Consider the following 24,395-nt stretch of genomic DNA (forward strand, 5'->3'; position numbering starts at 1 on the left):
CACCAGGTTTGTTGTCACTCCTGTTATCTCACACAACACTTTTGCTGAGCCCTGTGGGACAGACAATCTGCGAGACAAAAAGCAGGACAGACAGAAGTACTTACCTGGACAGTCACACGATGGGATGGTTTATTGTAATAATAAAGAGGTTTTGTGAGAGGACTATTAGAGGAAATTAAATGGATCAAGGGCACAGTGTAGTATTGCTTCTCAGTAAACGGTACCCACTGGGCGCAGATGTCATTTCAACATTTGGTTGAGGTGTCAACTAGCGTGAATTCAACTTGAAATCAACAAAAAATGTCAACATGTCATTGGATTTAGGTTAAATGTTGGGTGAAAAAAAATATTAATTCTCTTACTTTTTGCAAATCCAATCAGTTTTCCACATTGATTCAACATCATCAGATATATTTGCTATTGTTGAAATGCAGTGGAATCAACATTGATGCAACTAGTTTTTGCCAAGTGGGTATTTACAGAACTAGCTTTGTCATGAGAAGTGCTTTAAAGGAGCAATAAAGTTAATATATGAAATGAAAAAGTAAACAAAAAAACAGAATAAATTAAGAGTTCATTTCTGATGTCATACTGAATATGTGTTTGTATGTGAAAAGATGGCGCCGGAGAAGATGGCTGCCGTTTTATGGGCTCTTATCCAACCGTGCTATTTTGTGTTTTTTCACGTTGTTTGTAACTGATTCTGCACATAATGTTGCTGCTACCGTCTCTTATGATCGAAAAGAGCTTATAGAAATCAGAACAGCGATTACTCACCTTGAACTGGACAAAGAATCTCTCTTTAATAAGTCAGGTCGAGAACAATTTACTCCAGACACCCGAACAGGCCCTCATCCCCGTCCTTCGCAGGAGAAAGAGACGGAAAAGATTTTGCAGAAGATCGGGGTGCCTTGTGAGGATCCGCTGACGAGAGGCTAATCTGCCGTTGCCATATGTACTATTTGCCGACGTACAATCGCTGACTAATACATTGGATGAACTAAAAGCACGTATATCCTATCAATGGGACATTCAAATCTGTAATATCTTATGTTTCACCTAGTCGTGGCTGAACGACAACATGAATAACATACAGCTGGCGGGTTATACACTCTATCGGCAGGATAGAACAGCAGCCTCTGGTAAGACGAGGTGGCAGCCTATATATATTTGTAAACAGCTGGTAAACGATATCTAAGGAAGTCTCTTATCGATGCATAAGTCACTTTAATTAACTACCTACATGTATATATAACCTCAACTACCTCGACTAACCGGTGCCACCTGTACTATTGTTATTTTACTGCTGCTCTTAATTATTTGTTACTCTTATTTCTTAAAACTGCATTTTTGGTTGAGGGCTTGTAAGTAAGAATTTCACAGTAAGGTCTACAAATTGTATTCAGCAGATGTGACAAATAACATTTTATTTGATTTTGTGTTCACAGAATCTTGTAACCTACTGTATGTATAAGCCTGATTCCATTGTGGTCCTTTCCCTACATTTTGGTGTTGCAGATCTAAAAGAATGGGATAGGTGATGACTCCATGTGCTTTTCTAATAGGCCAAGTGAAGCAGCCTCCATATTGCTTACATCCTTCCAGTCCTGTCAAACTTGTGCACACTGAAGGGGTAGGAGCTAACTGCCAAACTGGAACTAGGCCTTGTTGGAGTTTCTCATGGCTTACTATTTTCCTCAACCCACATAGAGGCCAGCTTGCATGTGTTTATACAACAAACCCTGGTTCATCAGATTTGCAGTCAGGACATAAACATTCTGTTATGTCAGAGCTGGGGAAAACAGCAGCACTCCATCAGCAGAGACATTAAGCATATTTTTCCGAACTTCTCAAGATTATAAAAAAAAGAGAAATAACAATGTTATGGATTAAACCCATACCGAGTTTAATATGAAAGCTGCTTTACTTCTATCATTTTGTCAGTATCTTCACAGATGATCCATGACCAACTGTAAACCCAGGATAAAGAGGTTCAGTGAATGTGGTCTGGACTCTGTGGAGGAGAGTCATTGTGTCAGAAACGTTGTAGAAGGACAGAGTTCCTGCCGTGTGGTCCAGGTACACGCCAACTCTGGAGGAGCAGGGGACAGTGATAACAGTTGTAGAGCAATTGTGCATGAAAGTACAGCTAGAGGTTGAGCAGTATAAACTCAGCGACAGATCATTCCGTCCAAATGCAGCGACGCCATTCCATTGGTCTCCTTTCCTGATGATTCCTTTATATGAGACGGCTACATTAACAGAATCCCCACTCCACTCTACCTCCCAGTAGCTGGCTCTAGACAGACCCTCTCTACACAGCACCTGGACGAAGTAGGTAAATCTGTCTGAATGGTGAAGGTAGGGCTGGGCCTTTCCATTATTTGTCACCTTCCTGTTTCCCTCAGACAGACACAGGCACTCTTGAGCTGAGTTAGGATCCAATGTGAGCGGTAAGGAATCTGAGAAAATATCAAAACAAAGTTGAAAATGCAGACGTAATAGTGTGTGCATGCATGGGTATATGGAATTGTGCGTTTCAAACTCACATTTCAAGAACTCTTCTCTGATCCTGGGTTTGGGGAGTGGAACATCATGAAGATTTGTTGCTATGGATAACAGAGATAATCAAATATAGCTGATCCACTCTGATCATCATGGCCCTGGGCACACTCAACAACAGTTATGTTAAAACGTTTGTGCACTTACCCAGATTGACTAGATAGTGTTGTTTTTCCCGTAGAATCTCATAAAAGGCTGCTTTCACCTTAGAGCCTCCTGAGTGTAGGGCCTCGTACAGCAGTCTCATCTGTTCCTGGCTGGGCCTGGCATCACGGATAGTATTATACATTTCTTTATGAAGCATGCATCTCTGAAGCAGTTCATCTGCTATAGGCATCACCATGGTTACCCTCTGAATGAGCTCAGACCTTTGCTCATCCACAAACTGGACACCTTCAGTTGGAGAGAGAGAGAGAGAGGTAAAGTTATCATGACAATAATATCACCATCTTTCAATCTGCCTCTAGATTTTTATAGTACCAGTCAAAAGTTTGGACATAGGGTTTTTCATTATTTTTATGATTTTCTACATTCTAGAATAATAAAAACAAACTATGAAATAACACATGGAATCATGTAGCAACCAAATAAGTGTTAAACATATATTTAATATTTCAGATTCTTCAAAGTAGCCACCCTTTGCCTTAGTGACAGTTTTGCACACTTTCTCTCAACCAGCTTCATGATGTAGTCACCTGGAATGCATTTCAATTAACAGGTGTGCCTTGTTAAAAGTTCATTTGTGGAATTTCTTTCCTTAATGTATTTGAGGCAATCAGTAGTGTTGTGACAAGTTAGGAGGGGTGGTATACAGAAGATATACGGACTTGGTCTTTTACCAAATAGGGCTTATGGCAAGAACAGCTCAAATAAGCAAAGTGAAATGACAGTCTATCATTAATTTAAGACATGAAGGTCAGTCAATGTGGAACATTTCAAGAACTTTGAAAGGTTCTTCAAGTGCAGTCGCAAAAACCATCAAGCGCTATGATGGAATTGGCCCTCATGAGGACCGCCACAGGAAAGGAAGACCCAGAGTTACCTCTGATGCAGAGGATAAGTTCATTAGAGTTAACTGCACCTTAGATTGCAGCCCAAATAAATGCTTCACAGAGTTCAAGTAACAGACTCATCTCAATATCAACTGTTAAGAGGAGACTGCGTGAATTAGGCCTTCAAGGTCGAATTGCTGCAAAGAAACCACTACTAGTAAAAAATAAAGAAAAACCCTTGAATGAGTAGGTGTCCAAACATTTGAATGGTACTGTATATGACTTGATAAATCATCATTATCATAAAGGTAACCTAAAATCTAATATAATTTAATATTGAGTTGGCCCCAAAAGCAACATTACCATATTCCTCTGTACTTATGGTCGCTGGCACCAGCACTAGAATGGTATGAAAGAGTGCCAACGAGAGAGAGATTTCATGAAACATGTCATGTTAAAGATGCAATATAGAAAGTCTGACAAGCTAAAACATTGTTCTCACATTTACTGTTCAAAATCAAATTACATGATCATACCATATGATTTACTCTCTTACCAGATAAAGCAACATAATCTTTATGTACAAACATTTCCAAAAAACAATAAGATATAACGTACCTTTACCTTTGCTGTTTGTGTGTGAAGTCCTACCTTTCCCAGGTATCTTGGCCATTTCCTCCTTGAATATAACCTCCAGTCGCTGTTTAAGTGCAGATATTGATTTCTTTAAATCCTCAAATGAGATTTGGTTGACAGTGATGCTGGGTAAGGCCTCAGATCCAGGAGGGACACAGACAGACTGGAAACTCTACAGACACAGATCAGAAAAAAAGAAAAATATTATCAACGTGGGCAAGGCAAAAGAGCTGATCGTGGACTACAGGAAACGGAGGGCCAAACGCCCCCATTCACATCAACAGGGCTGTAGTGGAACAGATTGAGAGCTACAAGTTCCTCGGTGTCCACATCGCTATGGACCTATCACGGTTCAAACAGACCAACACAGTCGAGAAGAGTGGACGATAACATCTCTTCCCCCTCAGGAGGCTGAAAAGATTTTGCATTTTTGTGAAGAATCAACAACAAGTGGGACACAATCATGAAGTGGAACAACATTTATTGGATATTTCAAACTTTTTTAACAATCAAAAACTGAAAAATTGGGCAAAATGATTCTGGATTGAAAGTGGACCCAGAAAAAGTGACAGCCATCAGACAGATGCCTAGGCCTACAGATGTGCAGGGGGTTCAGCGCTTCCTGGGCATGGTAAACTACCTAGCCAAGTTCTGCAGCCACGCCACCGAGCTCTGCGAGCTACTGCAACAGCTAACACACAAGGACTCACTGTGGGAGTGGTCAGACAGGAGTTGGCTTTCAATAAAATCAGGGATACCAGTGCACAGACCCCTCTGCTGAAATACTACAACCCAACAGAGCAACACCACTAAGCAAGAGGCACCACCAAGCAAGCGCCACCATGAAGACCAAGGAGCTCTTCATGGTGTTGTGGAGAAGTACAGATCAGGGTTGGGTTATAAAAAAATATCCAAAACTTTGAACATCCCATGGAGCACCATAAATCCAGTATTAAAAAAATGGAAAGAATATGGCACCACAACAAACCTGCCAAGAGAGGGCCGCCCACCAAAACTCATGGACCAGGCAAGGAGGGAATTAATCAGAGAGGCAACAAAGAGACCAAAGATAACCCTGAAGTAGCTGCAAAGCTCCACAGTGGAGATTGGAGTATCTGTCCATAGGACCACTTTAAGCCGTACACTCCACAGAGCTGGGCTTTATGGAAGAGTAGCCAGAAAAAAGCCATTGCTTAAAGAAAAAAATAAGCGAACACGTTTGGTGAGAACACCATCCCCACAGTGAAGCATGGTGGTGGCAGCATCAGGTTGTGAAGATGTTTTTCATCGGCAGGGACTGGGAAACTGGTCAGAATTGAAGGAATGATGGATAGAGCTAAATAGAGGGAAATTCTGGAGAGAAACCGGTTTCACTCTTCCAGAGATTTGAGACTGGGACGGAGGTTCACCTTCCAGCAGGACAATGATCCTAAGCGTACTGCTAAAACAACACTCTAATGGTTTAAGGGGAAACATTTAAATGTCTTGGAATGGCATAGACCAATGCCCAGACCTCAATCCAACTGATAATCTGTGGTATGATTTAAAGATGGCTGTACACCAGTGGAACCCATCCAACTTGAAGGAACTGGAGCAGTTTTGCCTTGAAGAATGGGCAAAAATCCCAGTGGCTAGATGTGCCAAGCTTATAGAGACATACCCCACGAGACTTGCAGCTGTAATTACTGCAAAAGGTGGCTCTACAAAGTTTTGACTTGGAGGGGTGAATAGTTATGCACGCCCAAGTCATGTTTTTCGTCTTATTTCTTGTTTGCTTCAAAATAAAAAATATTTCTTCATGCATTGCGCCGACAGAAATAAACATATCTCTGGGAATAAGGGCGGGGGTATATGCTTCATGATCAACAACTCTTAGTGTAACCATAACAACATACAGGAACTCAAGTCCTTCTGTTCACCTGACCTAGAATTCCATACAATCAAATGCCAACCATATTATCTCCCAAGAGAATTCTCGTCAGTTATCGTCACAGCTGTGCATATACCCCCTCAAGCAGATAACACAATGGCCCTCAAGAAACTTTACTGGACTCTATGTAAACTGGAAACTATATATCCTGAGGAAGCATTTATTGTAGCTGGGGATTTTAACAAAATCAGCTTACTGATTGTGGCACTCACGAGGACAATACACTGGACCACTGATACTCTAACTTCCGTAATGTGTACAAGGCCCTCCCTTCAGCAAAACCGACCATGACTCCATCTTGCTCCTACCGTCCTATAGGCAGAAATTCAAACAGGCTGTACCCGTGACTAGAACCATTCAATGCTGGTCTGGCCAATCAGAATCCACACTTCAAGATTGTTTTGATCATGCGGACTGGGAAATGTTCCGGGCAGCCTCAGAGAATAACATTGATCGATACGCAAATTCGGTGAGTGAGTTTATAAGGAAGTGCATTGGAGATGTTGTACCCACTGTGACTATAAAACCTACCCTAATCAAAAACCTTGGATGGATGGTGGCATTCATGCAAAACTGAAAGTGCGAACAGTTGAAAGAGGACTGGGAATATGGCAGAATAAAAAGTGTAGTTATTCCCTCCGCAAGGCAATCAAACAAGCAAAATGTCGGTATAGGGACAAAGTGTAGTCACAATTCAACAGCTCAGACACGAGACAGATGTGGCAGGGTCTACAGGCAATTACAGACTACAAAAAGAAAACCAGCCACGTCACGGACACCGACGTATTGCTTCCAGACAAACTAAACACCTTCTTTGAGGATAATAGTGCACCACTGCATCTCAGTGCTAGAGGTGTCACTACAGACCCTGGTTCAATTTCAGGCTGTATCACAACCGGCCGTCATTGGGAGTCCCATAGGGCGGTGCACAATTGGCCCAACATCGCTGGGGTAGGCTGTCATTTTAATTAAGAACTTACTCTTAACTGATTTGCCTAGATTGAAATCAGAATTGTCAAACAGTTGAGAGCAGAACAGTCTCCCAGATATCACAGGAGTGTTGAATGGACAATTGACTCAACAGGCAAAGCTACAATTATACTGAACAAAAATATAAACGCAACATGTAAAGTGCTGGTCCCATGAGCTGAAATAAAAGATCCCAAAAATGTTCCATATGCACAAAAAGCTTACATCTGAGCATTTCTCCTTTGCCAAGATAATCCATCTACCTGACAGGTGTGGCATATCAAGAAGCTGATTAAACACCATGATCATTACACAGGTGCCCATTGTGCTGGGGACAATAGAAGGCCACTCTAAAATGTGCAGTTTTGTCACACAACACAATACCACAGCTGTCTCAAGGTTTGAGGGAGCGTGCAATTGGAATGCTGACTGCAGGTATGTCCACCAGAGCTGTTTCCAGGCAATTTAATGTTAATTTATCTACCATAAGCCACCTCCAACGTCATTTTAGACGGTCAGGTCCATCAAAAGTATGAGCTCCTGCTGTTGTTTTCCCAATGAGAACACAATCCCTGTATCCAAATCCAAACTCAAATACATCAAGATGCAGTATTCAATGTCTGTCGGCCGTAGGCCACTCAAACTCAAATATATCTTTCACATATCTTTTCTTCTCCCACACGGTCTCCTATGTTTCATGCATGTTTAAACCATTCACACCCATGCATTGCATAAAAAGTGTCTTAGATATTGTTGTTTAATATTAAGCTATAGAAAGCATTTCCCCTTAAGGGACAAACTCTCTAGAAGTAGAAAAAGCTGTTAAACCTCAAGTCAGTAAATGAACATCCTCATTGTTATGGAGCCTTGAGGGTCCCTGAATGAAAAAGGTGAGATGATCAGACAGTGACACACACATCACTGCATACAAACACCCTTCTGTTTAATTCAATACAAACAACTTCAGGGGATGACGAGTGAACAACCATTTCAATCTCAATCCATACATTAACAATGAACAAGATACATTATGAAACCGTCAAGTCCAAATCATTACACAAATCATTTCCATTTTTCTATTCCAAACAATATTCCAACTACTTCAAATAGGCAGCAAAATACTGCTGTGTAAAACAACAAGGTTGAGAAATACAGAACGGACCCTTCATTAATCCTCCATGACCATGAAATTAACATATTTCAAATATAGTACTAACTTAAATAACAAATTATGTATTTTATTTACAGTAGCACAGCATAGTAATTCATTTCAAACTGGGGACAAAATTATAGTATTTAAACTATTATTGAATATTACATTAAAGTATGTCAAATATATGACTGTGATTTATGTACAATAGACAATGTGTTCTTCTAGGATCTCATGGAGTCTGAATCCATACCCTGGGCTTTAGCCTGTAGGGAGAGAAAGAGAGAATGAGAGAGACAACAAAATGGAGAACAAGACCCCAAAAATGACAAGAGAGCAGGGTCAGTTGAATACTCACCAACTGAAATTGAAGTCAGTGACATACATACATTTTTGTAAAACCATTGTTGATGCCTATCACCTGCAGGCGTTTGTATTTCTTGGCCAGGTCAACGTTGGTGCGTCCCGGCTGGAACGGATAGGCCCAAAGGATGGAGTTCCAGGATGGACCAAACCGCTCTATACCTCGACACAGATAACTCTCCTCCTCACGGCTGAAGTTCCTCCTCTCCCTCCTCTGTAAATAGATAGAGGTCGCTGAAGACAGACCTGGCTCTCAAGAGCAGACAGGTCAATTTGTAAGTCGCTCTGGATAAGAGCGTCTGCTAAATGACTTAAATGTAATGTAAATGTAATGTGCACACTGCCCACAAAATGAGGTGGAAACTGAGCTGCACTTCCTAACCTCCTGCCAAATGTATGACCATATTAGAGACACATACATTTCCCTCAGATTACAGACCCACAAAGAATTCGAAAACAAATCAAATTTTGATTAACTTCCATATCTATTGGGTGAAATTCCACAGTGTGCAATCACAGCAGCACAATTTGTGACCTGTTTCCACAAAAGGGCAACCAGTGAACAAACACCATTGTAAATACAACCTATATTTGTTTATTTATTTTCCCTTTTGTACTTGAATGATTTGCACATCATTACAACACTGTATATATATACAACATTTGACATGACGTTATGTAAGTCTTTTGTAAAGTAATGTTTACTGTTCATTTTTTATTTAACTTTTGTTTATTATCCATTTCACTTGCTTTGGCAATATAAACATGTTTCCTATAAAGCCCCTTAAACTGAAATTGAATTGGGAGAGATGGGGGGGGGGGATCAATGTACAAGGAATGTAGGAGAATGCAGGGTAAAGAACAGTAAGAGAGAGACAGACAGAGGACATGAGACAAAACACAAACACACCTCATTGGTTTTCACCCTCTTTTCCTTGGTTTTGGAACTGCTCTGCTGCAAGACAGAGGACACCATGACACACATACCTCTGGATAACATTCCCCTACTACACACACACTGGCATAGTGGTCTCTGCTCCCACATTGCCTGATTACTAGAACACTGGTCGTTCTATACAGTCCATTAACTATAGATGAACCTCCAATTCAACACTCACTTCTACAGAGACATCTGGATACACTCATCTCTCTTACAGTCAAAGATGGGCTTCCCATAGAAAGAGTCTTCTGCTGATTATCGATGACACCGTCCTCCTCATCCATGACACCGTCCTCCCCATCGTCCTCCCCACCGATGACACCGTCCTCCCCACCGATGACACCGTCCTCCCCACCGATGACACCGTCCTCCTCATCCATGTCCTCATCCATGACACCGTCCTCCCTTCTGTCTGCGTGTGTGTGTGTGTGTGAAAGTGTGAGGGAAAAAAAGAGGGAGACAGTAAGCAAAGAACAGACGTGTCAAGCCTCATTGTGAGCAGAGACCAACAGCTCATTGAGGTAAACAGAGACACAATCAAATAAAGAGAAAATACAATCTCTCCCGCTTTGTCTTCTTCATTGGAAGTGACATTAGGTCAGTCAGGCCTAATACAGCTGCCTGCTACCAGAACAATAGAACACAGAAGAAATTCACTGATCAGAGGGAAAAAGGGAGAAATAAGGATAAATGGAGCATGAGAGGGGCAGAGAGAGAGTACGGGGGGGAGAAAGCAAGACAGAAAAACAGAGAGCGGGAAAGTGGGTTAGAGAGCAAAAGAAAAACGAACAGACAAAGAAAGCGTGTAGTATTTCTTTGAAGGAGGAAAGGTGCTCAAAAAGAGCAGAGTAAATCTGTGAACTGTGAATCAACACACAGAAGAGGTGGACACTGCTACACGATAAGAGCGCTATAAGAGTGTAAACTATCTGGAGTTGTACAACTGTACCTTTCTAGAACAGTGTAAACTAGCTGGAGTTGTACAACTGTACTGGTATAGAACAGTGTAAACTAGCTGGAGTTGTACAACTGTACCTCTCTAGAACAGTGTAAACTAGCTGGAGTTGTGTTATACAGCTGTAGAGGTCAGTAACAGAGTTGACAAGCTATCAGCCAGTGTGAGAACATTTCTCAGTGCTACAAGGAATACACTGGAGACCAGGAATCCCACGGGGGAAAAAACACATTCAATTCGCATATTAGTTGTAACTTCATAGCAGCCTGTTACCAGCATCTAACTTAAAGGGTAAATCCACTCATTAGTCCACTGTTGATACAGTCCCAAAATGTTTTGCATGTAAGCAGACAATTTTCTAAATATTGGACTTTCAAGAAGCAAAGTATCACTGGCCACATCAACCAACCAGCCATGGAAGTACGTCACTCGCTGTGGATGTCGACGAATGCGTCCCTGGCAACAGGGGTCTCCATGGAGATGTTGACCCCGGAACTGACAAAGACCAGAAACAGCTTTGCCGCCCTGGATCCAGAGGTTCCGGGGCCTTCGTCCGTGGCGACTTCCCAATCAAGAACTGATTTTAGTATTAAAAGACTCCAAAAACACCCAATAATTTCAGGTCCAGTACCATCGTTGTGAAAGATTCAGCAGACTGCTGGCATTACACATCTGGCTAAAAGACTACTGTAGCTCTGCTGGAGTCACTTGTACTGATAACTTTGACACCTTCTGGAAACAGAAGATACTCTACAGGAATGACAGAGTCCATCCAAATCATCTTGGCTCCTGGACTCTGTACATGCATTTCAAGGATGCCTTGAAACAATGACTGGTAAATGATCCAGGACCAGCTCAGTTAATCCCTACCATTGTGACAATGAGTTGTCATAATGCTGCATCAAAGGTACATGAGCTTAGGGGCATTGGCAAACACAAGTCATTTCATTTATGTACCCCTAACTGCAAGGAATATATCCGTTTATCCTACAGCTATTGTAAGCAGTAATCATGAGCCTATAAACCAGAGTTACACTGTTAGCACTGAGGCTCACCCTGCACTATCAGCTCCAATGTAAATACCATGAGTAAGTCTACCTCTGATAAGCTTCCCAGTAAAGCATTAAAAACAATCAAGCACCCAGAAAAGTACTAAAAATAGCCCATATTAACATATGTAGCCTAAGAAACAAGGTCCATGAAGTCAATAACGTGCTTGCAACAGATGACATTTATATTCTGACTATCTCTGAAACTCACTTAGATAATACCTTTGATAATACAGTGGTAGCAATACATGGTTATAACATCTACTGAAAAGACAGAAATGCCAAGGGAGCTATGTTGCTGTCTATATTCAGAACCACATTCCTGTCAAGCTTAGAGACAATCTATTGTTAAATACTGTTAAAGTAATATGGCTACAGGTTCATCTGCCTCACCTAAAGCCCATTCTGGTGGGAAGCTGTTACAGACCACAAAGTGCTAACAGTCAGTATCTGGATAACGTGTGAAATGCTTGATAATGTACATGATATCAACAGAGATATATTTTCTGGGTGATTTCAATATTGACTAGCTATCATTAAGCTGCCCACTCAGGAAAAAAGTTCAAACTGTAACCAGGAATCAGGTTGTCAGTCAACCTACCAGGGTAGTTACAAACAGCACAGGAATTAAATCATCAACAGGTATTGATCACATTTTTATTAACGCTGCAGATATTTGCTTTAAAGCAGTATCCAAATCCATAGGATGTAGTGATCACAATATAATAGCCCTATCTAGGAAAACCAAACTTCCAAAGGCTGGGCCTAATATAGTGTATAAGAGGTCATACAAGATGTTTTGTAGTGATTCATATGTTGATGATGTAAAGAATATTTGCTGGTCTGTGGTGTGTAATGAGGACCAACCAGATGCTGCACTTGACACATTTATGGAACTACTTATCCCAGTTACTAATAAGCTCACACCCATTAAGAAAATTACGGTAAAAACTTAAATCCCCGTGGATTGATGAGGAATTTAAAAATGGTATGGTTGAGAGGGATGAGGCAAAAGGTATGGCAAGTAAGTGTGGCAGCCCAACTAATTGGCAAACGTACTGCAAATTAAGAAATCATGTGACTAAACTAAATAAAAAGAAACTACACTATGAAACAAATATCAATTATATAAAGAATTATTTAAAAAAGCTTCTGGGGCAACTTAAATTACATTTTGGGAAAAAGGCCAACTCGGCACCTTCATTTATTGAATCAGATGGCTCATTCATCACAAAGCCCACTGATATTGCAAACTACTTTAATTACTTTTTCATTGGCAAGATAAGCAAACTTAGGGATGACATGCCAGCAACAAACGCTGACACTACACATCCAAGTATATCAGCCTAAATTATGAAAGACAAGAATTGCACTTTTGATTTCTGTAAAAGTCAGTGTGGAAGAAGTGAAAAAATGGATGTCTATCAACAATGACAAGCCACCAGGGTCTGACAATCTAGATGGAAAATTACTGAGGATAATAGCAGATGACTATTGCCACTCCTATTAGCCACATCTTCAATTTAAGCCTACTAGAGAGCATGTGCCCTCAGGCCTGGAGGGAAGCTAGTCATTCCGCTACCCAAGAATAGTAAAGCCCCCTTTACTGGCTCAAATAGCCGACGAATCAGCCTGTTACCAACCCTTAGTAAACTTCTGGAAAAAATTGAGTTTGACCAGATACAATGCTATTTTACAGTAAACAAATTGACAACAGACTTTCAGCACGCTTATAGGGAAGGACACTCAACAAGCACAGCACTTACACAAATGACTGATGATTGGCTGAGAGGAATTGATGATAAAATTATTGTGGCGGCTGTCTTGTTAGACATCATTGCAGCTTTTGAAATTATTGATCATAGTCTACTGCTGGAAAAACCTATGTGTTATGGCTTTACACCCCCTGCTATAATGTGGATAAAGAGTTACTTGTCTAACAGAACACAGAGGGTGTTCTTTAATGGAAGCCTATCAAATATAATCCAGTTAGAACCAGGAATTCCACAGGTTAGCTGTTTGGGCACCTTGCTTTTTTCAATTTTTACTAAAGACATGCCATTGACTTTGAGTAAAGCCAGAGTTTCTATATATGCGGATGACTCAACACTATACACGTCAGCTACTACAGCGACTGAAATGACTGCAACACTCAACAAAGAGCTGCAGTTAGTTTTAGAGTGGGTGGAAAGGAATAAGTTTGCCCTAAATATTTCTAAAACTAAAAGCTTTGTATTTGGAACAAAACAGTCACTAAACCCTAAACCTCAACTAAATCTTGTAATAAATTATATGGAAATTGAGATGACTAAACTGCTTGGAGTAACACTAGATTGTAAACTGTCATGGTCAAAACATATTGATGCAGTAGTAGCTAAGATGGGGAGAAGTATGTCTATAATAAAGCAATGCTCTGCCTTCTTAACAACACTATCAACAATGCAGGTCCTACGGGTCCTCGCACCTTGACTACTGTTCAGTCGTGTGGTCAGGTGCCACAAAAAAGGACTTAGGAAAATTGCAATTGGCTCAGAACAGGGCAGCACAGCTGGCCCTTGGATGTACTCAGAGAGCTAATATTAATAATATGCATGTCAATCTCTCCTGGCTGAAAGTTATGGAAAGATTGACTTCAACACTACTTTTATTTATGAGAGGTATTGACGAGAGGTCTACCGATTATGATTTTTCAACGTCGATACCGATTATTGGAGGACCAAAAAAAGCCGATACCGATTAATCGGCCAATTTATTTATTTATATAATGACAATTACAACAATACTGAATGAACACTTATTTAAACTTAATATAATACATAAATAAAATACATTTTCTCAAATAAATAATGAAACATGTTCAATTTGGTTTAAATAAATGCAAAAACAGTGTTGGAGAAGAAAATAAAAATGCAATATGTGCCATGTAAAAAAGTAAACGTTTAAGTTCCTTGCTCAGAACATGAAAACATATGAAGAAAGCTGATGGTTCCTTTCAACATGAGTCTTCAATATTCCCAGTTAAGAAGTTTTAGGTTGTAGTTATTATAGGAATTATAGGACTATTTCCCTCTATACCATTTGTATTTCATATAACTTTGACTATTGGATGTTCTTATAGGCACTATAGTATTGCCATAATCTTGAGAGTTGATAAATCATAAACAGCGCTGTGCTTCAAGCATTGCAAAGAGCTGCTAGCAAATGCAGAAAGTGCTGTTTGAATGAATGCTTACGAGCCTGCTGCTGCCTACCACCGCTCAGTCAGACCACTCTATCAAATATCAAATCATAGACTTAATTAGAATATAATAAACACACAGAAATATGAGCCTCAGGTCATTAATATGGTAAAATCCAGAAACTACCATTTCGAAAACTAAACGTTTATTCTTTCAGTGAAATATGGAACCGTTCCGGATTTTATCGAACGGGTGGCAACCCTAAGTCTAAATATTGCTGTTACATTCAATGTTATGTCATAATTATGTAAAATTCTGGCAAATTAATTACTGTCTTTGTTAGGAATAAATGGTCTTCACACAGTTCGCAACGAGCCAGGCGGCCCAAACTGCTGCATATACCCTGACTCTGCTTGCACTGGAACGCAAGAAGTTTCCCTAGTTAATATTGCCTGCTAACATTTATTTTATCCAAATATGCAGGTTAAAAAAAATATACTTGTATATTGATTTTAAGAAAGGCATTGGTGTTTATGGTTAGGGACATTGGTGCAACGATAGTGCTTTTTTTCGCGAATGCGCTTTTGTTAATTAAATCACCCATTTGGCAAAGTAGGCTGTGATTCGATGATAAATTAACAGGCACCGCATTGATTATATGCAACACAGGACAAGCTAGTTGAACTAGTAATATCATCAACCATGTGTAGTTAACTAGTGATTATGTTAAGATTGATTTTTATAAGTGTAATGCTATCTAGCAACTTACCTTGGCTCCTTGCTGCACTCACGTAACAGGTGGTCAAGCCTGCCACCAGTCTCCCCGTGGATTGCAAGGTAATCGGCATCCAAAAATGCCGATTACCGATTGTTATGAAAGCTTGAAATCGGCCCTAATTAATCGGCCATGCCGATTAATCGGCCGACCTCTAGTATTGACACTACTAGTACACAGCTCGGACACCCATGCATACCCCACAAGACATGCCACAAGAGGTCTCTTCACATTCCCCAAGTCCAGAACAGATTATGGGAGACACACAGTATTACATAGAGCCATGAATACATGGAACTCTATTCCACATCAAGTAACCGACGCAAGCAGTAAAATTAGATTTTAAAAAACCTAATGGAACAGCGGGAACTGTGAAGCAACACAAACATTGGAACAGACACATGCATACACACACGATAACATACGCACTATGTGGAAGTGGTAGATTAGGGGCCTGAGGGCACACAGTGATGATGCCACACACACACAGATGATACAAGAGAAACGATAGGTTATCTCATTATTGGCTGGGTAAAATAAAGGCTAAGGTGTTGTCATGGTGTCTGAACATACAGTACCTCCTCTCTCCTGCCCCCTGCTGGTCACAGAAGAGAGGCTCTTCATCCAATCTTTATGCAAAGGATTCCAAGCGATACCTTCACATGGACCACAGGTCTCAAGGGGAGTGAGACTCACATCTAAGAGAGAAAACAGGGAGGGGTGAGAGAACTACATAATATATTATTGTTTTTCACAGAAAAGACAGAGGGGATATGTAAATATTTTGTTGAGATGGTGAATCTTACGGTTGTGATCAGTGTTGCGTTGTCCGCTGTTGGTTGAGAAGCTCCGCAGGAGGGTTCCTTTACAGACAGGAGTCAGACTGGCCTCTGTTACAACAGGACACATATCCCAATTCAAATCACATCGGTGTGTGGGTGTGTTCAGCACTTCAGGAATCTTATCTCTGCAGTGATCCCAGACGCTCCGTGTCCCTCGCTGAGTCTCTCTCTGTTCCTTTGTGTGTATTTCTCTCCTCTTGCGTATATCTCGGAGGTGCTGTGTGTAGCTGTGTGTGGCCTGCTGCAATACCAGGTGCAGGTCACAGCTGTGGGGACAGTTCCTTTGGAGGACAGGGAACGACCGGCTGGTCACCAAACCGAACACACAGCCTGGGGAGAAGGAAGTATGTAGACAGCTGCTTGTCAAACATCTCATTCCAAAATCATGGGCATTAACATGGAGTTGGTCCCCCCCTTCTATAACAGCTTCCACCCTTCTGGTACGGCTTTCCACTAGTTGTTGGAACATTGCTGCGGGGACTTGCTTCCATTCAGCCACAAGAGCATTAGTGAGGTCGGGCAACGATGTTGGGCGATTAGGCCTGGCTCGCAGTCGGCGTTCCAATTCATCCAAAAGGTGCCACAAAGTTGTAAGCACAGAATTGTCTAGAATGCTGTAGAGCTAAGATTTCCCTTCGCTGGAACTAAGGGGCCTAGCCTGAACCATGAAAAACAGGCCCAGACCATTATTCCTCCTCCGCCAAACTTTACAGTTGGCACTATTGGGGCAGGTAGTGTTGTACTGGCATCCGCCAAACCCTGATTCATCTGTTGGACTTCCAGATGGTGAAGTGTGAGTCATCACTCCAGAGAAAGCATTATCAATGCTCCAGAGTCCAATGGAGGCGAGCTTTACACCACTCCAGCCGACACTTGGCATTGCGCATGTTGATCTTAGGTTTGTGTGCGGCTGGTCGGCCATGGAAACCCATTTCATAAACCACTCGATGAACACTTCTTGTGCTGACATTGATTCCAGACGCAGTGTCGAACTCAGTGGGTAGTATTGCAAATGACGACAGATTATTTTTACGTGCTACACGCTTCAGCAATCCGCGGTCCTGTTCTGTGAGCTTGCGTGGCCTACCACTTTGCGGCTGAGCCGTTGTTGCTCCTAGACGTTTCCACTTCACAATAACAGCACTTGTCCGGGCCAGCTCTAGCAGGGCAGAAATTTGACAAACTGACTTGTTAGAAAGGTGGCATCCTATGACGGTGCCACATTGAAAGTCACTGAGCTCTTCAGTAAGACCATTCTACTGCCAACGTTTGTCTATGGAGATTGCATGGCTGTGTGCTCTATTTTATACCTGTCAGCAACGGGTGTGGCTGAAACAGCCAAATACACTAATTTCAAGGGGTGTCCACATATTTTTGTATACATAGTGTAGACAGTTTTGCATTGTCACTTTATCCCATTGACATTTTTGTACCTTCATCATCCAACGGTTTCTTCTGCCTGCTCATTCCTGGCTTGCCTGGAGCTGGGCACTTGAACACTTGGCTAAAACACACACCATGAGGGAGAGAAGAATGCTACACAGAATTACATTTCTTACATGACATGAAACATTTCACAAGAATCATGTTTCAATAAATACTGCATTTGCATATAGTGCAGAGTGCTGACCTGTGTGTGTGTGTCTGGGAGTGTCCTTCTAGTGGACTGGAGGAGGAAGGGACCAGTGTTCCTGTCCCCAGATATACAGAACACCTCTCATCCTCTCCATCACAGGGCTGCCCAGGGACACTAGCTCTACAAGGTCCAGCATAGCCCACGGCTGACACAGACGGTGTGTGAGCCTGCTCTCTCATGCCAAGGTGCTTGTCTCTGCAGTTCTCGGTCTGTGTGTGTGATGCTGTGTTTGTGCATTTCTCTGTGAGTGTGTTTGTGTAGAGAGGATAAGTATTTCTCTTAGCTGCCAAGCCCCTGTCCTTCTCTGGTTGTGTGTTTCCAAGTGTGTACATGTGCAGAGTGGTGTGCCTTTGTGTGTGTGTTCTCTTCTCCCTCTCACTCTCTCTGCTGCGGCTGGGTTTCTGAGGCTCCTCACTGGTCTGTCTCCTTACACGCTTCTGATCAACACACACACACACTTAACTTACTATAAAATACCCAAGAGAGTCAGTGCGCTTGGAGAGCCTAGTACAGTGTCTGTAAAATAGATTGGTCCTGTCCAGAAACAACATGTCACAGGGCAAGGTGGAGCTACCATATTTCTTATTATACCTATCCAATTCCTTCAGATTGACATGACGTCCCCTAGAGGGTAGGGGTTGTTTCTGGACAGGACCATTGTGTGTGGAGTGGACCAGAGCTGTGTTAGACCCGCACCGTTAGGTCCTGCCCTCTGTTTGTGGGTTGATTCTCCTCTAGGACTCTATGGTGTAGATCCTCTCTCTCTCCATCTCCACCCTTCCCCACTAGAACCGGCCAGACTGGGGTGTGTTCACAGGACATCCCCCTCTCTTCTCCTCCTCCCTCCTCTCTTCTCTCTTGACCCCAACTCTCTACTCCTCTCCAACGCTCTCTTTCCTCATACCTCCTGCCTCCATTCCACTCCTGGTATGGTAAAAAAAATGTCCAGAACGCTATTCTAGTCTAGATTATCCTGCATGGGAGAAGCCAGTGGAGCACAGGTGCATTTGTTTTGCACAAGACAGAGGCTATAAGTTAGAAGCTTATTATGCATAACCCCTCATTAATTAGCTAAATATAAGGCTAATACTGCATTGAATGTATTACCTGAAAGAGGTAGGCTAGGACATCCATATATAGGGCTATATATCAATGTATGTTTTTTATTTTATTTAACTAGGCAAGTCAGTTAAGAACAAAATCTTATTTACAATGACAACCTACCAAACGGAGTGGTCCTAGCCCTGAATGCTGATTGGCTGAAAGCTGTGGTATATCAGACCGTATATCACGTGTATAACAAAACATTTATTTTTAATGCTCCAATTATGTTGGTAACCAGTTTATAATAGCAATAAGGCACCTCGGGTGTTTGTGATATATGCCAATATACCACGGCTAAGGGCTGTATCCAGGCACTCTGCGTTGCGTTGTGCATAACAGCCCTTAGCCGTTGTAAATTGGCCATATACCACACCCCCTGGTGCCTTATTGCTTAACTAGAACATGATTATCTATTTTGGATGCAATTTGAATGGAGTTAATGGAGAGAAAGAGAGTGCTTGGGCGTGCACTGATTTAAAGCAACAATATTCGAGTGACTCTGCAGCTGCAACAAAATTGTAAAAGTATTTACAATTAAAAAACAAGGTGACCCCCAAAAGATGTGCATTTATTCTTTATATTACTGTAGACTATGCTGCAGCAAATGCAGGCCTACAGCACCTGTCACAAGAAAAAAAGTTACCATGATGAGATGATAGGTCTACATGCATAGTGAACTGCTCTCCATACTGAGATGGGCTGTCTGTCGCCACCCTGAGTGTTGATAATTCGTCATGCAGAGGCCGTAAAGAAGACAGATTTAGACATTGCATATAATTTAACAGTCCATTTCATGCCATGCTGTTCATATAAATAATTTATTATAATTTACTAGTTTCTCGCAGTTATTTATCCCGGGAAAGGAGAATGGTCTTGGGCGGTAAATCCCAGTAACCGGGTTCCCGCCATGTATATGTGTGTGTGGTGTAATATACCTGAGCCTGTTGTCTCTCCAGCTGGTTGATCCTGTGCAGCATGTCTCGTGCTGACCTCCAGTACCCCTCCATGTCCACAGGGGGCTCCAGCTCTGCAGTCTGAGCCTGAGACTCCCCATGTACCGAACCGCGCAGAAACACAGCTGGGAGGACAGGGAGGAGCAGGATGAGAGGAAAGACAATGCTACGGACATAATGAAATGGGTAGACTCACTTCAACACTGACATCTGACGTTTGCATACAGGTCTGTGTGTGTACTCACTAGCCTGTTTGCAGGTCTGCAGTATGAAGGCAGCAGCCTTCCTGAGCTCTTCACTGGTAGACTCAGTCAGTAGAGTGATGAGGGACAGACCTCCACACTGTAAGAACTGAGACCGGTGCTCCTCTAGAAGAAAGAATTGAATTAAATAAATGCTGTAGTTGTCACAGTTATTACTGTGCAGTTATCATTGTTGTAATAACTTAATGTTTTCTTTGGAATTGCAAGATGTTTTATCGTCATTATTTGATGCAAATAAAGCTGTGCGTCCCAGCCATACCAGAGGCCTCAGTGCAGTGTCCCAGGGTGAGTATGACAATGAGCCTGTCTTGGGGCTCCAGGCTGGGGCTGGACAGCAGGGAGTGGAGCTGAGGAACCAAACCATAACCTGCCAGACCTGACGCCAACACAGCTACGCACAGTAGGGGAGAGAGGATCAAATGGACAGGTTACCTAAGGAGAGCTGGTTTACATGGCTGTATGAGAGTGAGTTCGCCCTAGCAGTAGGGGAGAGGGGTTGATTTGGGATTCAGGGAGTGAGTCACTCACGGTTGTCAATGATGCAGGCTGACAGGGTCTTGGTCATGATGACAGACAGCTGACAGGCCAATGGGCTGTGGGAGGCATCAGAGGCTAAGCGAATCAGAGTGAGTGTCAGATTTCCGAGCCCGCCGACTGTGGAAAAACTATCCTGAGCACAATCTGTGAGAGGGGTTGAGAGAGATAGATAGTGGGAGACACAGAGATAGGAGATGAATACAGAATAATGAGTGTTCAGACAAACCAAAACCATCTACACTGTAGCCTCTAAAGACTAAAGGCCTGCATCCATCGATCCTTCCTTCCTTAACACCAGGGAGAGAAAGAGAGAGATATAAACCTTCATTTGAACAGTTACCAAAACGCTCTAGGACACTAATCTCTACAGACTGAAGGTCTGCATCTATCTTTAAGATCTTTGCCTGGCCGTCATAGAAATAGAAACAACACTGCACTTATAAAAACTACTCAGGTTACAATTACAAACTGTCCATTGCAAAAGCAACCCAAGTATTCTGTGTGTGACAAGACAACTCAAGAAAATCCGTTAAAAAGGCTAACATACCTTTTCAATCACAAGATACATACAGTATGTAAGTAACTGCCTCTAAACATCCCTGTTTTACTCACGGTTGTTGGCAACAGTCATGGATATAAAGGAGCAGATGGGCTGAACCATCTCTGCGTAGGGGTGAGAGAGCTGCTGCAGCCAGCCCTTGACCAGGGGGAAGGCTGACACACACATACGCTGGCTCTCCTCTAGGGAAAGAACATTTTTCTTTGTCCACCAAGTTACACACATGCATAACCACCCTTGTTTATTTAATGTACAGCTGCATAGAACACTGTACAAGGACACAAATACACACAGACACACACATTACCATTCTGGGGGTTGTTGACACAGCCACAGAGAGCACTGGACACAGAGGTCCAGAGTTGGAACAGCTGAGTGACGTTAGCAGGTCTCACTGTGGCCTCACCAGAGAGAGGGAAACTAGTTCTGGGGAGAGAAACAAACATTAATCAACCTGAATTGGAGTTGCCCAGTACAGTTTTACTTTAATACAATGTAATCATCTGCTCACCTCTTGACCATGCAGGTCTTGATTGTAAAAGATAATTCGTTGTCTATTTCAACCCATGTCTGCCGGAAACCCAGTGAAGTGCATTTCAGTGCTTACCTGAACAAGTCCAGCAGGATATCCAGACAGCCTGAGGTCTGAGCGAACTTCTGGCCAGACCCTGAAGCAGCACACACACAATTAACCACATCTGTATGTACAATATATATAGCCTAGTGCTTTTCACATTAACATCAATAAAGCCTTGTTCACACTGGAGGTTTAGAAGTGACTCAAATCCTTTTTTTTCCCATATCCAAATCTATTATTTTTCCTGCAAAACTGATTTCAGCATTACGTCCTGCAGTGTGAACAGGGCTTAGGTGCTTCACAGTAACCCAGCTTAGACTTCAAAAATCAAGCACTAGTACAGTGTCAAGGAAAAACTCCCTGGAAGGTAGAAACCTTGAGAGGCACTAGACAGGGGAGCCCCATCCTCCTCTGGCTGTACCAGGTAGAACACCTGCCTGTCATGACAATCACCCTCTGTTCGAAATCAAATCTCAACCCCAGCAGGACCAAAGAAACCCAAAGTCAGTTTTTCCTGTCTGCTCTTACTGTTGTTGGCGACGAGGACAGAGAGCAGGTAGACAGCTACTCTCCTCTGGGTCAGTGGACTGTCCTGCTGCATCAGACACTCGGCCAGATCACTGAATGTCTCCCTCCTACACAGGGCCTGCTTACAGTACACTGCACATACACACAGTGTGTTTACAATACACGTACGTCAGCATCAGAGAGAAACTGCTTAAAGTACACTACCAACATATACACACACACCATTGGCCTCTGCCAGCATTCCCAGTGTGAACTGAGCAGTCTCCCTGACCTCTGAGTGAGCACTGGATTTAGAGAGGTTGTACACAAACACCACTCCTCCCATCTCTCTGAAGAAGTCCACATTCTCTTCTGAAACAGAGAGAATGAGTGACATTACATCACTATTAGTGGTTAATTTGTCTATTAAATCGATCTACAGAAGATTTGCTGTTTGTGTGGGCGTGTGAGAGACCTCTCTGTTGACAGATGGAGTAGATGGTGAAAAGAGCTTGTTTCTGTGAAGCAGGACATTTCATCTGGTACTTCAGACACTCCAGCAACAAACTCAGATCTGTCTTTGTGGCTGTAAAGTAGAAAAACACATTTAAAAAAGTCAAACCAAACAAATAAATTAACAAAAACATAAAGTAGTGTCATGTGTAACATGTAAAAGTCCAGCAATAATACTCACCATTACGTTTGCTTATGCTGGAAACATACATTTCCATCTTCAATGGATTGAGCTGCCAGGGTGGGACATGGATATGTTTCAAGAAATAAGGATGCTAGCTAGGACTGTAGGACAGATGTTGTTACCAAAGAAATACAGGCTGTATTAATCTGTGCTGTTGCTGTAACTAGCTAGCTAGCAAGAAAGTACGATCCAAGAGGTTTAGAAACTCTGTGGAATGGTGCTTTCAAAACAACTGGGAAGTTGAAAGACAATAAACAGGTAAAATCATGACGTCTGTGATCTTTAGGTTAGAAACTCCGAGCTCTCGAAAGAGGCCCGAGTTGCAGACTTGGACTGCCAAATTGGATGACCGTTCAAAACACGGTTTCCCTCCCTCTCAGTTCCCAGGTGTATTTGAGGCCGGATATGTTATGAACGCGGCAGTAGTCACAGATTGTTGTCACCACCTGAGCTAGCTAACGTTAGCTATCTGCTACTAGATGTGTCACGACTCTCATGAGCGACCTTGTACTAAAAAAACAGCTATCTAGCTACCTGTCTAGTGCTTGCCAATTCATCAATACACTTCATGAATTACAATTCAAATCAAAGCATACACGCTTACATTGTCATTTGCTGGACAGTAAACAGACTTTAAGATGTTTATGTGTTGATGCATTTGCTGGTGCACCGGATGGAAAATTGTGGACTCAAATGTACCGCCACCGTTTTTGATTGGCCTCCGTAAAGGCGCGACTTGTCGGAGGCCGAACGAAGCCAGGGACTTTTTTATTTTATTTTTTAAAACCTAGCTAACGTTAGCTAAATATCAACAGGTCAAGGTGTCTTAACTTCAGTATTATTTACAGTAGTGTAAAATAGTTAGTTATGCGTTAGCCTGGGCAGCTGCTAGTGGGCTTTATGGATCTCCAGTATCTATGTAGTTATAGTGTTACTAGGTGGAGATCCATAAAGCCCACGATTTAGCCAGAGGTTGGTTAAGTTAGCAGCTGCCCAGGCTTCAGTTCGGAGTGAAACTCATGTCATTTACGTTTGCCTTGCACATTTCAGACGTTTCCTAGCTAGCTAATGTTACATTGCAACAGTTACCAGGCCAACAGGGCAGGGGTCGCTTTAGCTTTTAGAAATCTGCATTTTAAAAACGCACACCATCAAACATTTTTTTAAAGCGCTGCATAGGCCTTGCAACATTTACGGTGATATGGCCTCTGCTCGGCATT

At 42.2% G+C, this 24,395-nt stretch overlaps 2 protein-coding genes across 2 annotated transcripts; both read right to left on the reverse strand.

Annotated features, from left to right (window-relative positions):
• Positions 1 to 1,477: 1,477 nt before the first annotated feature.
• LOC115134746 (stonustoxin subunit beta-like) lies at positions 1,478 to 4,067 on the reverse strand. The gene is made up of 4 exons (XM_029668942.2): positions 3,918 to 4,067; positions 2,710 to 2,955; positions 2,550 to 2,609; positions 1,478 to 2,462 (listed from the first exon to the last, which is right to left on the reverse strand). The coding sequence occupies exons 1-4, from the start codon at positions 4,000 to 4,002 to the stop codon at positions 1,933 to 1,935; spliced, it is 921 nt and encodes a 306-aa protein (XP_029524802.1). The 5' UTR covers positions 4,003 to 4,067; the 3' UTR covers positions 1,478 to 1,932.
• LOC115134874 (uncharacterized) lies at positions 4,012 to 24,026 on the reverse strand. The gene is made up of 21 exons (XM_065022151.1): positions 23,780 to 24,026; positions 23,173 to 23,224; positions 22,954 to 23,064; positions 22,722 to 22,850; positions 22,500 to 22,631; positions 22,002 to 22,062; positions 21,702 to 21,820; positions 21,448 to 21,576; positions 20,827 to 20,979; positions 20,558 to 20,689; positions 20,281 to 20,403; positions 19,943 to 20,160; positions 18,675 to 18,941; positions 17,936 to 18,424; positions 17,776 to 17,878; positions 16,307 to 16,672; positions 16,079 to 16,198; positions 9,743 to 9,954; positions 9,513 to 9,554; positions 8,661 to 8,816; positions 4,012 to 4,362 (listed from the first exon to the last, which is right to left on the reverse strand). Exons 1-21 carry the CDS (start codon positions 23,831 to 23,833, stop codon positions 4,099 to 4,101), a joined length of 3,432 nt encoding a protein of 1,143 aa, XP_064878223.1. The 5' UTR covers positions 23,834 to 24,026; the 3' UTR covers positions 4,012 to 4,098.
• Positions 24,027 to 24,395: the final 369 nt, after the last annotated feature.

Source organism: Oncorhynchus nerka, linkage group LG9a (assembly GCF_034236695.1).
Source record: "Oncorhynchus nerka isolate Pitt River linkage group LG9a, Oner_Uvic_2.0, whole genome shotgun sequence".
NCBI classification, from domain to species: Eukaryota; Metazoa; Chordata; class Actinopteri; order Salmoniformes; family Salmonidae; genus Oncorhynchus; species Oncorhynchus nerka.

Coding starts and splice junctions, on each gene's coding strand:
- LOC115134746 (XM_029668942.2), bottom strand. CDS start 4,002: ATGTTTCATGAAATCTCTCTCTCGTTGGCACTCTTTCATACCATTCTA. Junction 2,956..3,917: donor CATAAGTACAGAGGAATATG/GTAATGTTGCTT, acceptor CTCCAACTGAAG/GTGTCCAGTTTGTGGATGAG. Junction 2,610..2,709: donor ACACTATCTAGTCAATCTGG/GTAAGTGCACAA, acceptor TGTTATCCATAG/CAACAAATCTTCATGATGTT.
- LOC115134874 (XM_065022151.1), bottom strand. CDS start 23,833: ATGCATCAACACATAAACATCTTAAAGTCTGTTTACTGTCCAGCAAAT. Junction 22,851..22,953: donor CTCCATCTGTCAACAGAGAG/GTCTCTCACACG, acceptor TCTCTGTTTCAG/AAGAGAATGTGGACTTCTTC. Junction 18,942..19,942: donor CGCCCAAGACCATTCTCCTT/TCCCGGGATAAA, acceptor AGGATAATCTAG/ACTAGAATAGCGTTCTGGAC.